Source organism: Eurosta solidaginis, chromosome 4 (genome assembly GCF_040869045.1).
Source record: "Eurosta solidaginis isolate ZX-2024a chromosome 4, ASM4086904v1, whole genome shotgun sequence".
NCBI classification, from domain to species: Eukaryota; Metazoa; Arthropoda; class Insecta; order Diptera; family Tephritidae; genus Eurosta; species Eurosta solidaginis.
The window spans coordinates 252,336,322-252,352,347 of record NC_090322.1 but is presented as its reverse complement, the minus strand read 5'-3'; the positions used below and the strand labels follow the sequence as shown (position 1 = coordinate 252,352,347).

General features: G+C 38.4%; 1 protein-coding gene across 1 annotated transcript in view; it reads right to left on the bottom strand.

Annotated features, from left to right (window-relative positions):
- Positions 1-963: 963 nt before the first annotated feature.
- LOC137249404 (uncharacterized) overlaps positions 964-16,026 on the bottom strand; it is a 58,978-nt gene continuing 43,915 nt past the window's right edge. The window contains exon 3 of the mRNA XM_067780849.1: positions 964-1,689. Within this exon, the coding sequence (XP_067636950.1) occupies positions 1,562-1,689 (128 nt within the window). The 3' untranslated portion in view covers positions 964-1,561. The remainder of the gene's footprint in view (positions 1,690-16,026) is intronic.

The following is a 16,026-nucleotide window of genomic DNA, read 5'->3' as shown; positions in this document are numbered from 1 at the left end:
TCATAGAGATCGGTTGTATATATAGTATATATCTCATACAACCGATTGTTCAGATAAGAAACTTTTCGCAATTTCTACCCCATTTTAACAGCTATAAGCTTCAAATTTCACCGATTGCTTACGTATATAGCATATATTGTTGTCTGAAAAAATCATAGAGATCGGTTGTATATATAGTATATATCTCATACAACCGATTGTTCAGATAAGAAACTTTTCGCAATTTCTACCCCATTTTAACAGCTATAAGCTTCAAATTTCACCGATTGCTTACGTATATAGCATATATTGTTGTCTGAAAAAATCATAGAGATCGGTTGTATATATAGTATATATCTCATACAACCGATTGTTCAGATAAGAAACTTTTCGCAATTTCTTCCCCATTTTAACAGCTAGAAGCTTCAAATTTCACCAAATGCTTACGTGTATAGTACATATTGTTGTCTGAAAAAATCATTGAGATCGGTGGTATATATAGTATATATCGCATATAACCGATTGTTCAGATAAGAAACTTTGCGCAATTTCTGCCCCGTTTTAACAGCTAGAAGCTTCAAATTTCACCAAATGCTTACGTATATAGCATATATTGTTGTCTGAAAAAATCATAGAGATCGGTGGTACATATATTATATACCCCATATAAACTGTATTTTTTTGCCCCTTTTTTACGGCTAGAAGCTTCAAAATTCAAAACATTTCATCAAATAGTTACATTTACGTCATATATTGTTGAAATACGTGATTCGTAGTCATAGTTTTTACACGCAGACCACAAAACAACTGAAACTTTGCATCCTCACACAAAGTATTTTTTATTTTATATTTATCTTAAAAATCGTTTAGGTATGTATATCTGTTCACTAGATATTTCTTATCTTATACATCCGATTATTCGGAGATTACGAACGGGATAAGTTTATTGTTCAGCTCCATTCATGAAAGGTATGAAGTCTTCGGCACAGCCGAAGACAGTCCCGTCCTTTCCTGTTTCTTTATAGTTAAATACAATCAAAATAAAATGCATGCGCAACTACCCATAGATGTTGCATCTAACCAAATATGTGCCTATTTTACCTTTTTCAGAAAATGCAACGAAAATTAAATTTTGAATTTTTTCGTGTTTTTCTATTTTTCGTAAATTATTGAAAATAATTTATTTTTGATTGTCATTTGTTACATTGCCAATAAAATTTGAAGCACTAAGCAAAACCGACTGGATTTTTCACTCGATTAGGCATTCAATAAACCAATAATGTCATAATTAAGAATTTGTATTTTGTATGGAAGATTGAGTTCAATTAGCGCTTTAATATACAAAACTTAACTAATTATTTCATTAAGCCTCAGTGTGAAATTGGCATAAGATTTAAATTTTTTGAAGAATCAAAAATTTTCATGAAATAAATAATATAAATTGAAAGTAGATAAATTCAAAGTAGGAATGTATTAGTCTCCGATCAACACAGTTAAACATGTATTTGGATGTTGGATATAACGTGTATTCAATCACCCCGCAACAGTAAATATCGGCTGAAAGTACCGAATTCCGGCGAAATTAGTTGTTGGAACGGTCTGGAGTTATAGTTGTCGACCGACCTTCCTTTCCCCAGGGCCGGATGCATTGCATTTTGATGCTTCCGCTATTACCATTCCCTTTTCCCGCTCTCGTATCAGATATGCAATCTAAAAATAAAGAAACAAGTAAAGGCATCTAAGTTCGGGTGTAACCGAACATTATATACTCAACGTGAGCTTCAATTGTACATTTCATTTCAGATAAATTACTTTTCTACATAACACGTGGCACCGCCCGTTTAAAAAAAATTTCTCCCCATTTCCTCTTAAAATAAAACTTGATAACTGAAATATCATTGATTCAAAACTATTTTTTGCTAAGTTATAGCTTATTATTCTAGTCTACGACCCTTTTAAACTTGTTTTATATCTAAGTTGCCGTCGTTTTTAACCGATCCCGTCCATTTTTACCAGAAATATCTTCTACTATAGGGAAAATTTGTGTACTCAATTTTATTACGATCCTTTAATTTTTCTTCGAGTTATGGCTCCCGAAACAAAGAATATTGCTTAGTCATAAAAAGGGCGGTGCCACACCTATTTTCAAAAATTTTAGTGTTTTCCAATTTAATGTTATAATTCAATTTAAAAAGTAAAATTCTATTGATACAAAACTCTTTTTCGCTAAGACATAGCTTATTATTTTCGTCTATGACCCTTTTAAAAATCTTTTATATAAAAGTGGGCGTGGTCTTTAACCGATCTCGTCCATTTTTTTCTAGAAATATTTCCTGCTATAGGGAAAATTTGAGTACCCAATTTTATTACGATCCGTTAATTTTTCTTCGAGTTATGGCTATTGCTTAGTCATAAAAGGGGCGGTGCCACGCCCATTTTTTTAAATTTGAAGTTCTTCCACTTGGCAAATGAAGTACCATTGATATAAAGCTCTTTTTTGCAAAGATATAGCTTATTTTATTCGTCCACGACCCTTTTAAGAAAACAGCCTCTCTGCCCAATTTTGTTACGTGGCGGTGCCACGCCCATTTAAAAAATTTTTTTTTTCAAATCTTTATCAAAAGTCTCAATATCAGTCCACACGTCAACTTTTAACATTCTAGGTGGATTATTTACTAAATAATCAGGTTTTTGTGTTTTCTAAAATGTTATATATATAAAAAATGGGCGTGGTTATCATCCGATTTCGCTCATTTTCAATACCAATCTATTCTGGGCCCAGATAAGCTCGTGTGCCAAATTTGGTGAAGATATCTCAATATTTAATCAAGTTATCGTGTTAACGGACAGACGGACCGAAGGACGGACTGACGGACATGGTTCAATCAAATTTTTTTCGACGCTGATGATTTTGATATATGGAAGTCTATATCTATCTCGATTCTTTATACCTGTACAACAAACCGTTATCCAATCGAAGTTAATATACTCTGTGTGCAAAACACGCTGAGTATAAAAACTTTATCTCATTGGAAGGGTTCTACAGTGCTCCAGTAAACTTTTTTTGAAAGTGTTCAAGTTATTACTATTTTTTATGTGATTCGGAAGTTCATTGAAATACTTCAGGCCTTTGTAAAATATTGTAACGAATTTAGGGAAATTCCGCTTATTCAAAATCCTCTACTACGTTCGAATCACTAACTGTTGAATAAATAACTCCAATATTCAATAACGCAAAATGGCTTTTATTAAAGTACTTCACAATAACACTTCTACTTCTCAACAGATAGCGTGCTTAAATCAAACTCATTGCCATTCCTCAGCTGGCGCTGCTTTTATACTATTCGGTTTCCTCGTTTGCATATTTCGATGCGTTTCTAGAATTTACTATTTGTTAACCAGTGAACTATTACCATATGAATTGAAATTAAACGCTAAGGTTGAGCGTCAGAATATCATTGTCTTTATTACTGAAATACTTTCTCTTTTATGGTAAACGGTCTTACAATACTATTACAAATATTATATACATACTTACATACTAGAAATAACTACATTCTATTTCATATGTGCCAAGTCAGCAAATATTTCTTATAACCTACTAATAATATTTTGGAAGTCACATTGACAAACAGACACTGGCACGTGTGCTTGTCAGTGTGACTCATTGAGCAAGGGTTTACAAACAAATGCAAATTGATATGCTTGTGTTGTGGGCATTCATATGACGTTGAACTCCCGCTGTGTTGGGGTGAACATAATTTATGTGGGTCAACATTGTAATGTGAGTGCAATATGACTGTGTGTGGTCGGTATTTAAATATGCATAAGAATGCATTCACATTGGAGGTCATGATGCACATACTGAAGTGCATTGGCATAAAAAGGGGTAATGCATAATGATACACCAGCTATAAACTTACCAGCTATAACTACAGATGCACGTTATAGCTTCTCATATGCGCGTGTATATGTGAGTGATACTTCCACCGATGATTGCCTTTATGGCGATATCTCGAAAAGGCGTCCACCTATAGATCTAAGGCCCACTCCCTTTTAAAGTATTCATTAACACCTTACGTTTGATACCCATATTGTACAAACGCATTCTAAAGTCACCCCTGGTCCACCTTTATGCCGATATCTCGAAAAGGCGACCACCTATACAACTACCACCACTCCCTCTTAAAATCCTCATTAATACCTTTAATTTGATACCCATATCGTACAAACACATTTTAGAGTCACCCCTGGTCCACCTTTATGGCGATATATCGAAAAGGCGTCCACCTATATAACTAAGGACCACTCCCTTTAAAATACTCATTAACACCTTTCGTTTGATAGCCATATTGTACAAACGCATTCTAGAGTCACCCCTGGTCCACCTTTATGCCGATATCCCGAAAAGGCGACCACCTATACAACTACCATCACTCCCTTTTAAAACCCTCATTAATACCTTTAATTTGATACTCATATCGTACAAACACATTCTAGAGTCACCCCTGGTCCACCTTTATGGCGATATCTCGAAAAGGCGTCCACCTATAGAACTAAGCCCCGCGCCCTTTTAAAATACTTATTAACACCTTTCGTTTGATACCCATATTGTACAAACGCATTCTAGAGTCACCCCTGGTCCACCTTTATGCCGATATCTCGAAAAGGCGACCACCTATACAACTACCACCACTCTCTTTTAAAACCCTTATTAATACCTTTAATTTGATACCCATAGCGTACAAACACATTCTAGAGTCACCCCTGGTCCACCTTTATGGCGATATCTCGAAAAGGCGTCCACCTATAGAACTAAGACCCACGCCCTTTTAAAATACTCATTAACACCTTTCGTTTGGTACCCATATTGTACAAACGCATTCTAGAGTCACCCCTGGTCCACCTTTATGCCTATATCTCGAAAAGGCGACCACCTATACAACTACCACCACTCCCTTTTAAAACCCTCATTAATACTGTAACGAATGTTAGCAGCACTGGGCGATGCTATCGTCTCTAAGCCGATGCTAAGCAGTGACGTGAATTCACATCCATAGATCAATCATTATGTATCTACATAAACGAAACAATAATTGCGTCTACACATATGTACCATGTACGTATACGAGCAGCGGAGAGTCAATGCACAAACACATGCATATATCTCAGATACTCCTATAAGTATGCAATGAGAAAAACTATAAAATTGTGCAATTGTAGTTACAGCTGAGAAGTTTGAGAGCTGCTGGACTAGTAGATTCTGGAAGCGCCTAGAAGATGCGAAGGTTGAAATCAAAGAGTATAAAAGGCGGCAATTGTAGAGGCGCTGGAATTCAGTTTGATTTGAGTTGTCAAGCAGTTTCGACTAAGACGCTATCTAGCGAGCAAGTGCAGTATTATTTTGAATAGTAGAGTTTCATTTGAGCTATCAATCAATTTGGTTATTAAGCAAGCTATTCGTTGCACAGTTTGAGTGTTATTGTGAAGTACTTTAATAAAGGCCATTTTGCATTATTACATATTGGAGTTATTTATTCAACAGTTTAGTGATTCGAACTTAGCAGAGGGTTGCAAATAAAAGGATTGCAAGTAAATTCGTTACAATTGGTGTCAGAAGAGGAATTGTTGAATAAATTCCAGAGGACAACAAGGACATGGCAAAGTTCAGTGAATTGAGGATCCAGCACCTGAAAAAGGAGTTGGAGAACCGTGGATTGAATACAACCGGCAATAAGATCGAACTTCAAGCACGGCTACGAGAGGTAATGGAGTCGCAAGGAATTGATGTGGACGAGTATGTCTTTAATCCTGATAGGGACGAGACAACAACAAAAATTGAAGAAAAAAACGAAACATCGCAGACAGTTACGAGCACAGACTTGAACATGATTTTGGCTGCAATATCTGCTCAAACATCGACAATGGCATCTCAACTGGAATCACATGAGACACGTATAACATCCAAGATGGAAACTCAACTGGAAGAACAGAAAACATATATGGCATCCAAGATGGAATCACAGGAGACACGTATTGCAGAAATGTAGTCAGAAATAACATCGAAGATTGAAGCACAAGAAACGCGAATTTCAGAAATGTCGACACAGATTACATCCAAGATGGAAGCACAAGAGGAGCGCTTATCATTGCAGGTGGCACAAATGTCTTCGCAGTTAGAAGCACAGAATACAAAAATTGTACAGCTCGAGAACAAAATGGATGCCGAGATAGAAGCTTTGAGAGGTCGTATACAGGAGTTGCAAATAAATCGCCCAACAGTTTCAGCGAGTAATCCGAAGGTAAAGACACCATCCTTTGACGGTTCTGTTCCTTTTCAGGTCTTTAAGCTACAGTTTGAGAAGACCGCAGCAGTGAACCAATGGAATGTTGAAGATAAAGTTGCAGCTCTGTTCGCGGCACTGAAAGGGCCTGCCGCGGAAATCTTACAGACTATTCCAGAGTACGAACGGAACAGTTATGACGCATTGATGGCTGCTGTAGAACGGAGGTACGGAAGCGAACACAGGAAACAGATGTATCAAATAGAATTGCAAAACCGTTACCAGAAAGCTAATGAGACTTTGCAAGAGTTTGCTTCGGATGTTGAAAGCTGGCACATTTAGCGAATGCGGACGCACCCATGGAATACACTGAAAGGGTAAAGATTCAGAGCTTTATAAATGGCATACGGGACGTCGAAACAAAGCGAGCTACATACGCAAACCCAAAGCCAACATTCGCAGAAACGGTATCACATGCTCTGATTCAGGAAACAGCGTTGCTTCTGTGTAAGCCAGTTTTCAAAGCACGCCGTGTGGAAGTAGAAAGGCCAGAGTGGGTAGACGCAATATTGGAGGCGCTGAAAGGATCGCAAAAGCGGAGTAAAAAAGTTACCAAATGCTTCAAATGCGGGAAGTCCGGTCACATTGCACGTCATTGCGATCTTGGTCCTAATAGTTCCAACAATGGGGGTGGCCGTAAACGCAAAGCTGGAGGAAATGAGCAAGAGCGTGTCGGATGTAAAGAACGAAAACTTGTCCCGGCTATTGAATGTCCTGTGATATTTGTGTCGAAAATTGGAAGGAAATCAAGCAGTCTTACCGTCAGAGGGAATGTGGATGGCAAAGAACATGTACTGACTGTAGATACGGGCGCATCTCATTCCTTGATTCGATCTGATTTGGTCTACAGGAGAGTAAAGTCATTACCTGGAGCAAGGTTGCGTACGGTCACAGGCGAGTATAACCAAGTCCAGGGAGAAGTGATATGTGAAGTCCTAATTGGGAAGGTCATGGTTTTACACAAATTGGTTGTGGCGGAGATCGTTGATGAAGTCATATTGGGAGTGGACTTTGGAAAATTATGCGCTATAAAACCACGACATACCACTTAACTTCAAGTTGGAGAAAGGGTTCAGCAGTAAGCGAGTGCTGGTGGAGGAGATTCGACAGAGACCACGAAAGTCAAGGAAAGTAGATCGAGCAAAGGTTGATGGATCGAATGGGCCAAATAAAGCGAAATTAAAAGTACCTGCGAGAAAAAGACCGGCATCGACAAACCCTAATGGGCGCACTGAAACGACTGAAAGAAATTTTCAGAAAGAATGCAAGGGTGGTTTCAAGCCAGAGCGCACTACTGTCAAGATCAAGCTCTGCGAAGTAGTTCTTCATTGGCCAAGCAACAGAGTGCGAGGGAACGATCCAGGATAATGAGTAGTAGGATGAAACACAGGTACGACAAGGAAAATAATTCGGAAGGTTTCTTGGAGGGAGATTTGGTACTGTTATACAACCCTCACCGGCGGAAAGGTGTTCCATCCAAGATTCGGTGCAGTTGGGAAGGCCCGTACAAAGTTGTGAAGAAGATCAGTGATACCATCTATCGCATACAAACCACTGGGAAACCACGGATTAGAAGAGTGGTTCATTTGGAAAGGCTGGCAGCGTATAGATCGAGAGATTTGTCTGATCGGGACGACCAGACTTAGGTGGAGGGCAGTGTAACGAATGTTAGCAGCACTGAGCGATGCTATCGTCTCTAAGCCGATGCTAAGCAGTGACGTGAATTCACATCCATTGATCAATCATTATGTATCTACATAAACGAAACAATAATTGCGTCTACACATATGTACCATGTACGTATACGAGCAGCGGAGAGTCAATGCACAAACACATGCATATATCTGAGATACTCCTATAAGTATGCAATGAGAAAAACTATAGTAGTAGATTCTGGAAGCGCCTAGAAGACGCGAAGGTTGAAATCAAAGAGGGTAAAAGGCGGCAATTGTAGAGGCGCTGGAATTCAGTTAGATTTGACTTGTCAAGCAGTTTCGACTAAGACGCTATCAGGCGAGCAAGAGCAGTATTATTTTGAATAGTAGAGTTTCATTTGAGCTATCAATCAGTTTGGTTATTAAGCAAGTTATTCGTTGCACAGTTTGAGTGTTATTGTGAAGTACTTTAATAAAGGCCATTTTGCATTATTACATATTGGAGTTATTTATTCAACAGTTTAGTGATTCGAACTTAGCAGAGGGTTGCAAATAAAAGGATTGAAAGTAAATTCGTTACAATACCTTTAATTTGATATCCATATCGTAGAAACACATTCTAGAGTCACCCCTGGTCCACCTTGATGGCGATATCTCGAAAAGGCGTCCACCTATAGAACTAAACCCCACGCCCTTTTGAAATACTCATTAACAACTTTCGTTTGGTACCCATATTGTACAAACGCATTCTAGAGTCACCCCTGGTCCACCTTAATGGCGGTATCTCGAAAAGGCGTCCACCTATAGAACTAAAGATCACTCCCTTTTAAAATACTCATTAACACCTTTCATATGATACCCATATCGTACAAACAAATTCTGGGGTCACCCCTGGTCCACCTTTATGGCGATATCTCGAAACGGCGTCCACCTATGGAACTAAAGATCACTCCCATTTAAAATACTCATTAACACCTTTCATTTGATACCCATATCGTACAAACAAATTCTAGAGTCAACCCTGATCCACCTTTATGGCGATATCCCTAAATGGCGTCCACCTATAGAACTATGGCCCACTCCCTCATAAAATACTCTTTAATACCTTTCATTTGATACACATGTCATACAAACACATTCCAGGATTACCCTCGGTTCATTTTCCTACATGGTTATTTTTCCTTATGTTGTCACCATAGCTCTCAACTGAGTATGTAATGTTCGGTTACACCCGAACTTAACCTTCCTTACTTGTTTTAAACTATTATTTATTTTTAATTTTTTAGTTCAAGTAATTTTAAAAGTTTTAGTCGAAAGTGATGAAACCTCGAAACGCCAGCGTCCATGGATGAAACCAACCCCACGGCACCGAAGAGGGCCAAGACGCAGGGAGGCTGGACGCGGTCTTTCGCCGAAATTTCCAAGGGTCGGCAGATCATTGGCATTATAGACGAGATCAGCGAAGATGGCAGGATCCCGAAACAACAGTGGAAGTGGATCGAGGCCGCGCTCGCTACGGTGGCCGTTATGGTTAAGAAAGACAACCTTGGTCCACCGCCATCTTACACCGATGCAGGGTGGCTCTAGGGAAATGTCAAGCTAATTGCCTGTGACGACGCCAGGTCGGTAAACCTCTATAAGGCCGCCGTCACGTTGACAGGGGTGGTATATCCGGGCGCGCGTCTCAAGGTAGTGGAGGAGCGTGATATCCCCTCACGACCAAGGGCTATAGCCTGGGTTCCAGTGACGCCAACGGACCCAGCTGACATCCTGGAGCTGCTCCAGGAGTACAACCCTTCACAGGTTTGGAAGTCAACCCCGATAAAGCCGAGCTTGTCCTCTTCACGAGGAGGTACAAAGTACCAAATCTTACACCGCCAAGAATTGGGGGTACGTTCTTAGCGTTTAGCGATCAAGTCAAGTATTTGGGAGTCATTCTGGATAGGAAGCTATTATGGAGTGACTATATAGTGGAGCGATCCAAGAAGGCAGCAGCAGAGCTGTTCATGTACAAGAGGGCAATTGCCACCTCCTGGGCGTTCTCCCCTAAGGTGACCTACTGGATTTACACAGTCATTGTGCGCCCGATTCTTCTTTATGGTGCCTTGGTCTGCTGGCCTGCACTAGTTAAATGTACCTATCTTAAAATGCTTCAAAAGGTGCAACGGAGTTCGGAGCTCTGCATTACCGGGGCTCTCGGCTGCACTCCAGATTCAGTTACATACATACATGGGTACATAGATACACAGATAGATACAGGCCAAGCTAATAAAAGCGTGTTAAAAAGGGCTCCAGTATGCTCTTTCGTAGATGTGCCATGCATCCACTTCTATCATTAATAAAGGAATGCGTTGTTCGCATTATGTGCAAGGTTTCAAATCTATGGTCATTTGGGGTGGTCATATATATTATGTTACCCCACAATCACATTATTGCATTGTCATCGATCCTTGATACATGTGCAAAGTTTCAATCAAACTTATGGCCATTAAAAGTGGTTATAAGGCCAATTGACCTTATGGTCGTTGATCTTATGTCACTGCACCATCACACTAATGCATTGCCATCGAGCCTTGATACGTGTGCAAAGTTTCAATCAAACTTATGGCCATTAAAAGTGGTTATAAGGCCAATTGACCTTATGGCCGTTGATCTTATGTCACTGCACCATCACACTAATGCATTGTCATCGAGCCCTGATACGTGTGCAAAGTTTCAATCAAACTTATGGCCATTAAAAGTGGTTATAAGGCCAATTGACCTTATGGCCGTTGATCTTATGTCACTGCACCATCACACTAATGCATTGCCATCGAGCCTTGATACGTGAGCAAAGTTTCAATCAAACTTATGGCCTTTTAATGTGGTAATAACGCCAATTGACCTTATGGCCGTTGAACTTATGTCACCATACCATCACATTAATGCATTGTCATCGAGCCCTGATACGTGTGCAAAGTTTCAATCAAACTTATGGCCTTTCAAAGTGGTAATAAGGTCAATTGACCGTATGGCCGTTGACCTTATGTCACCGCACCATCACATTAATGCATTTTCATTGAGCCTTGATATGTGTGCAAAGTTTCAATCAAACTTATTGCCTTTCAAAGTGGTAATAACGCCAACTGACCTTATGGTCGTTGACCTTATATCACCACACCGTGCACATTAATGAATTGTCATCGAGCCTTGATACGTGTGCAAAGTTTCAATCAAACTTGGCCATTCAAAGTGGTAATAAGCCAATTAACCTTATGTCACCGCACCTTCACATTAATGCATTGCCATTGAGCCTTGATACGTGTGCAAAGTTTCAATCAAACCTATGGCCATTCAAAGTGGTAATAAGGCCAATTGACCTTATGGCCGTTGACCTTATGTCACCACACCACCACATTAATGCATTGCCATTGGTCCCTGATACGTATGCAAAGTTTCAAATTAATCAGACTTCTAGAAACCGGCGAAAATTAAGCTCAAAGATTCCGTTACATACAGGCCAAGCTAATAAAAGCGTGTTAAAAAAGGGATGAAACATGGTAATTGGATTGGTTTATTGACGCGAAATATAACTTTAGAAAAAACTTTGTAATATGGTCGTGACACCTACCATATTAAGTCGAAGAAAATGAAAAAGTTCTGCAGGGCGAAATAAAAAACCCTTGAAATCTTGGCAGGTATTACATATATAAATAAATTAGCGGTATCCAACAGATGATGTTCTGGGTCACCCTGGTCCACATTTTGGTCGATATCTGGAAAACGCCTTCACATATACAACTACCACCACTCCCTCTTAAAACTCTCATTAATGCCTTTAATTTGATACCAATATCGTACAAACATATTCCAGAGTCACCCCTAGTCCACTTTTATAGCGATATCTCGAGAAGGCGACCACCTATAGAACGAAGTCCCACTCCCTTTTAAAAATACTCATTAACACCTTTCTTTTGATACCCATATCGTACAAACAAAGTCTAGAGTCACCCCTAGTCCACCTTTATGGCGATATTTCGAAACGGCTTCCACCTATAGAACTAAGGCCCACTCCCTTTTAAAATACTCATTAATACCTTTAATTTGATACCCATATCGTACAAACATATTCCAGAGTCACCCCTGGTCCACTTTTATAGCGATATCTCGAAAAGGCGACCACCTATAGAACGAAGGCCCACTCCCTTTTAAAAATACTCATTAACACCTTTCATTTGATACCCATATCGTACAAACAAAGTCTAGAGTCACCCCTAGTCCACCTTTATGGCGATATTTCGAAACGGCTTCCACCTATAGAACTAAGGCCCACTCCCTTTTAAAATACTCATTAGCACCTTTCGTTTGATACCCATATTGTACAAACGCATTCTAGAGTCACCCCTGGTCCACCTTTATGGCGATATCTCGAAAAGGCGACCACCTATACAACTACCACCACTCCCTTTTAAAACCCTCATTAATACCTTTAATTTGATACCCATATCGTACAAACAAATTCTAGGGTCACCCCTGGTCCCCCTTTATGGCGATATCTCGAAACGGCGTCCACCTATGGAACTAAGGATCACTCCCTTTTAAAATACTCATTAACACCTTTCTTTTGATACCCATATTGTACAAACAAATTCTAGGGTCACCCCTGGTCCACCTTGCATAGATTTTATCGCGGGCTTGGCGACTAAATAAAAAAAAACCGTAACGGATATTTGTCAAAAAAGATCCGAAAAGGCTCGAAAAGGTTCGAAAAGGTTCGTAAAGGTTCAGTGTTAGCAACAGGCCAAATACATAAAATTGGATCTCTATCATAAACAGCGGTGGGCACCACTACATTTACACGGTTACCAAATTGAGAATGTGTTAGTAAACACGAACGCGTAGCGAGCACGAAAGCAAAATCAATTATTTATTTAGTTTGATTTCAATGCTTGAACGATGAATACGTGTCAAACGCACTCTTTGGTACTCTGTTTTAAGCGCGCGTGCGACGCTTCTTCATCGTACGACCATCGAAATCAAACTAAAAGCATAGATGAATGGATTTGCAACTCTTTGTTTCGAGAGAGCGCTGTCAAAATGCACATTTTTTATAACATTTATCAATGATGCCACTCCAAACAAAAATGAATAGATCTGAAAATGGGGATTTTTGGCAAACATTTCGGCGATTATAGTTTCAATCATGATATATCATATATATATATCATAGGTCCGATTTACTGAAATTTCAAAAGAATATATGGTTTTCACTGCGAGTTAAATGCGTTACAATATTTGACTAATTAATTTAATCGAAATGTAAATTTTACTTAGATTTGTTTATATTTAACTCTAACTAGTCGTATTATTGTAAAATAACTTTAAGGAAATAAATATTTTACGACTATCATTTTATTAAATGCCCTACAAACACGTATGTATGCTTTTATCACGTACAAAATTAATTTTGTCAGGAATATAACATTTTTTGGCGGAATATAACAATGGTCATTTATGATAGTATAACAGTCAAACCTGATATCTACAGTAAACTATCATTTATGACACTTTTTGATAGTTAGAGTGTCAGCACTGATCCAGGAAAATGAATGAGAGTGAGCAGTACGGCTATATACTTAATCAGTAGGCCATGTTGGTGTATAAGAAGGAGACGAAAACTCACACGTACACAGTTGTTTACATCACATTTGCCCAAGTCCCCTTAAGTTTGTGATAGAAAGTTTGTATGAGGCGCTGATCGTTAGGTTGACATTGCTGACAATCAGATGATAGTCATATGATAGTCAGTATTCTTGTAGGGTAATAGTTAACATTATTTAATGGCCCTACAAGAAACGCTGATAGTTTTACTAATACACTCACACTTGTAATTGACAATGCTGATCCTGCGATGACGTAAACATTGATACTCAAATTTATGTATGTTCCTTTGTTCGCTCACGCATGTCCGCATGTTCCCAACGACAGCCTATAATCATGAAAAAGGACTGAAACTGGGAAGGCTTCGGACACCTGGTACAGAACAAAAGAACATACAGCAGATACCATAATGCATGTGAGACAGATACATAATTCTCAACGGAATTTTATGTATGCGAGAACAGATTATCCGATTTAATCATGTTGTCACTACTGACTGTCATATGACAATCAAATGATTATCACGGTTGTTTTGTTATTTTTTAAATTCCGCCATTTTCAACCGACGAAAACCATATAAAAAATAAGTTTAAAAAATGAAAAAGAGAGCATTTCAAAGCTCCATGCTAAAAGAAAAAAAAAATCTAAAATAATATTAAAAAATACCAAAAGCTGGCGGAATGTATGGGGCGCACTCAAAAAATTTATACGCGAAAAATAATAGTGGTTAGTGGTGATTCATTTTTAAATGTGTTTCCGCATGAGGAAAGCGCTCTTCTGTTGTTTTGTTATTTTCTGAATTTAAATTGAACATTTTGAACTCGAATTCTTATAAAACTATTTATTTTAAACAAATAAGAAAAACGTATGCTTTTATCACGTACAAAATTAAAAACGTAATGAAATAAAGTAAATAAAAAGCAAAAAGCATTGTTTCATTTTTGGCGGAATATAACAATGGTCATTTATGATAGTATAACAGTCAAACCTGATATCTACAGTAAACTATCATTTATGACACTTTTTGATAGTTAGAGTGTCAGCACTGATTCAGGAAAAGGAATGAGAGTGAGCAGTACGGCTATATACTTAATCAGTAGGCCATGTTGGTGTATAAGAAGGAGGCAAAAACTCACACGTACACATTTGTTTACATCACATTTGCGCAAGCCCCCTTAAGTTTGTGATATAAAGTTTGTATGAGGCGCTGATCGTTAGGTTGACATTGCTGACAATCAGATGATAGTCATATGATAGTCAGTGTTCTTGTAGGGGGATAGGGCTTATGCTATATGTCTGGCGTTCCAGGCTCTGTGATCAAAATGGACTGGTTGAATCGGGAGTTAATATTATTATTTTCAGTGATAACTTTTGAATGGGAAATAATATTTACCCTCCGCCTTCGAACTAATAATACTTACACTAAAACACGTATTTTTATCCTTTTTCCCATAATTTTTGAACGCTATGCTACAGTTGTAGGTCAAACTAAAGTTTACCAAAACTTTTGGCACGTTTTTCGTTTTGGCTGGCACATTTTTTGTTCTGGCACCCGCTTCAGCTGGCGCGAGGGATTTATCTGTGATTGTTGCCAGCAACAACTAGAAGATAAATCCCTCGTGAGAGCCAAAATATGAGAGCGTAAGCAAAAGATTCGTATCAACCTAATCTATGCTAAAAGCATAGATGAATGCATGACGGAACGATACAAGGTGGCAGCATGGGACAGCTAATTATGAACTTTTTTTATTTGATTTGATACATCAACTTCCGGTGCAGTACGATTTTGACATTTGTCCATCGAATTTACAAAAACAAAGCACAAGGAACTTTTATTTATGTTTGTAGGTATGTCACCATGCTGCCACCTTGTATCGTTCCGCCATGGATGAATGGATTTGCAACTCTTTGTTTCGAGAGAGCGCTGTCAAAATGCACATTTTTTATAACATTTATCAATGATGCCACTTCAAACAAAAATGAATAGATCTGAAAATGGGGATTTTTGACATACATTTCGGCGATTATAGTTTCAATCATTTAATAAAATGATAGTCGTAAAATATTTATTTCCTTAAAGTCATTTTACAACAATACGACTAGTTAGAGGTAAATATAAACAAATCTAACGCATTTAACTCGCAGTGAAAACCATATATTCTTTTGACATTTCAGTAAATTGGACGTATGATATAATAGTTAACATTTTTTAATGGATAGGGCTTATCCTACATGTCTGGCGTTCCAGGTTCTGTGATCAAAATGGATTGGTTGCATCGGGAGTTCATATTTACAAAACATATTTTTAGTGATAACTTTTGAATGGGAAATAATATTTACCCTCCGCCTTCGAACTAATAATACTTACACTAAAACAAGTATTTTTATCCTTTTTCCCATAATTTTTG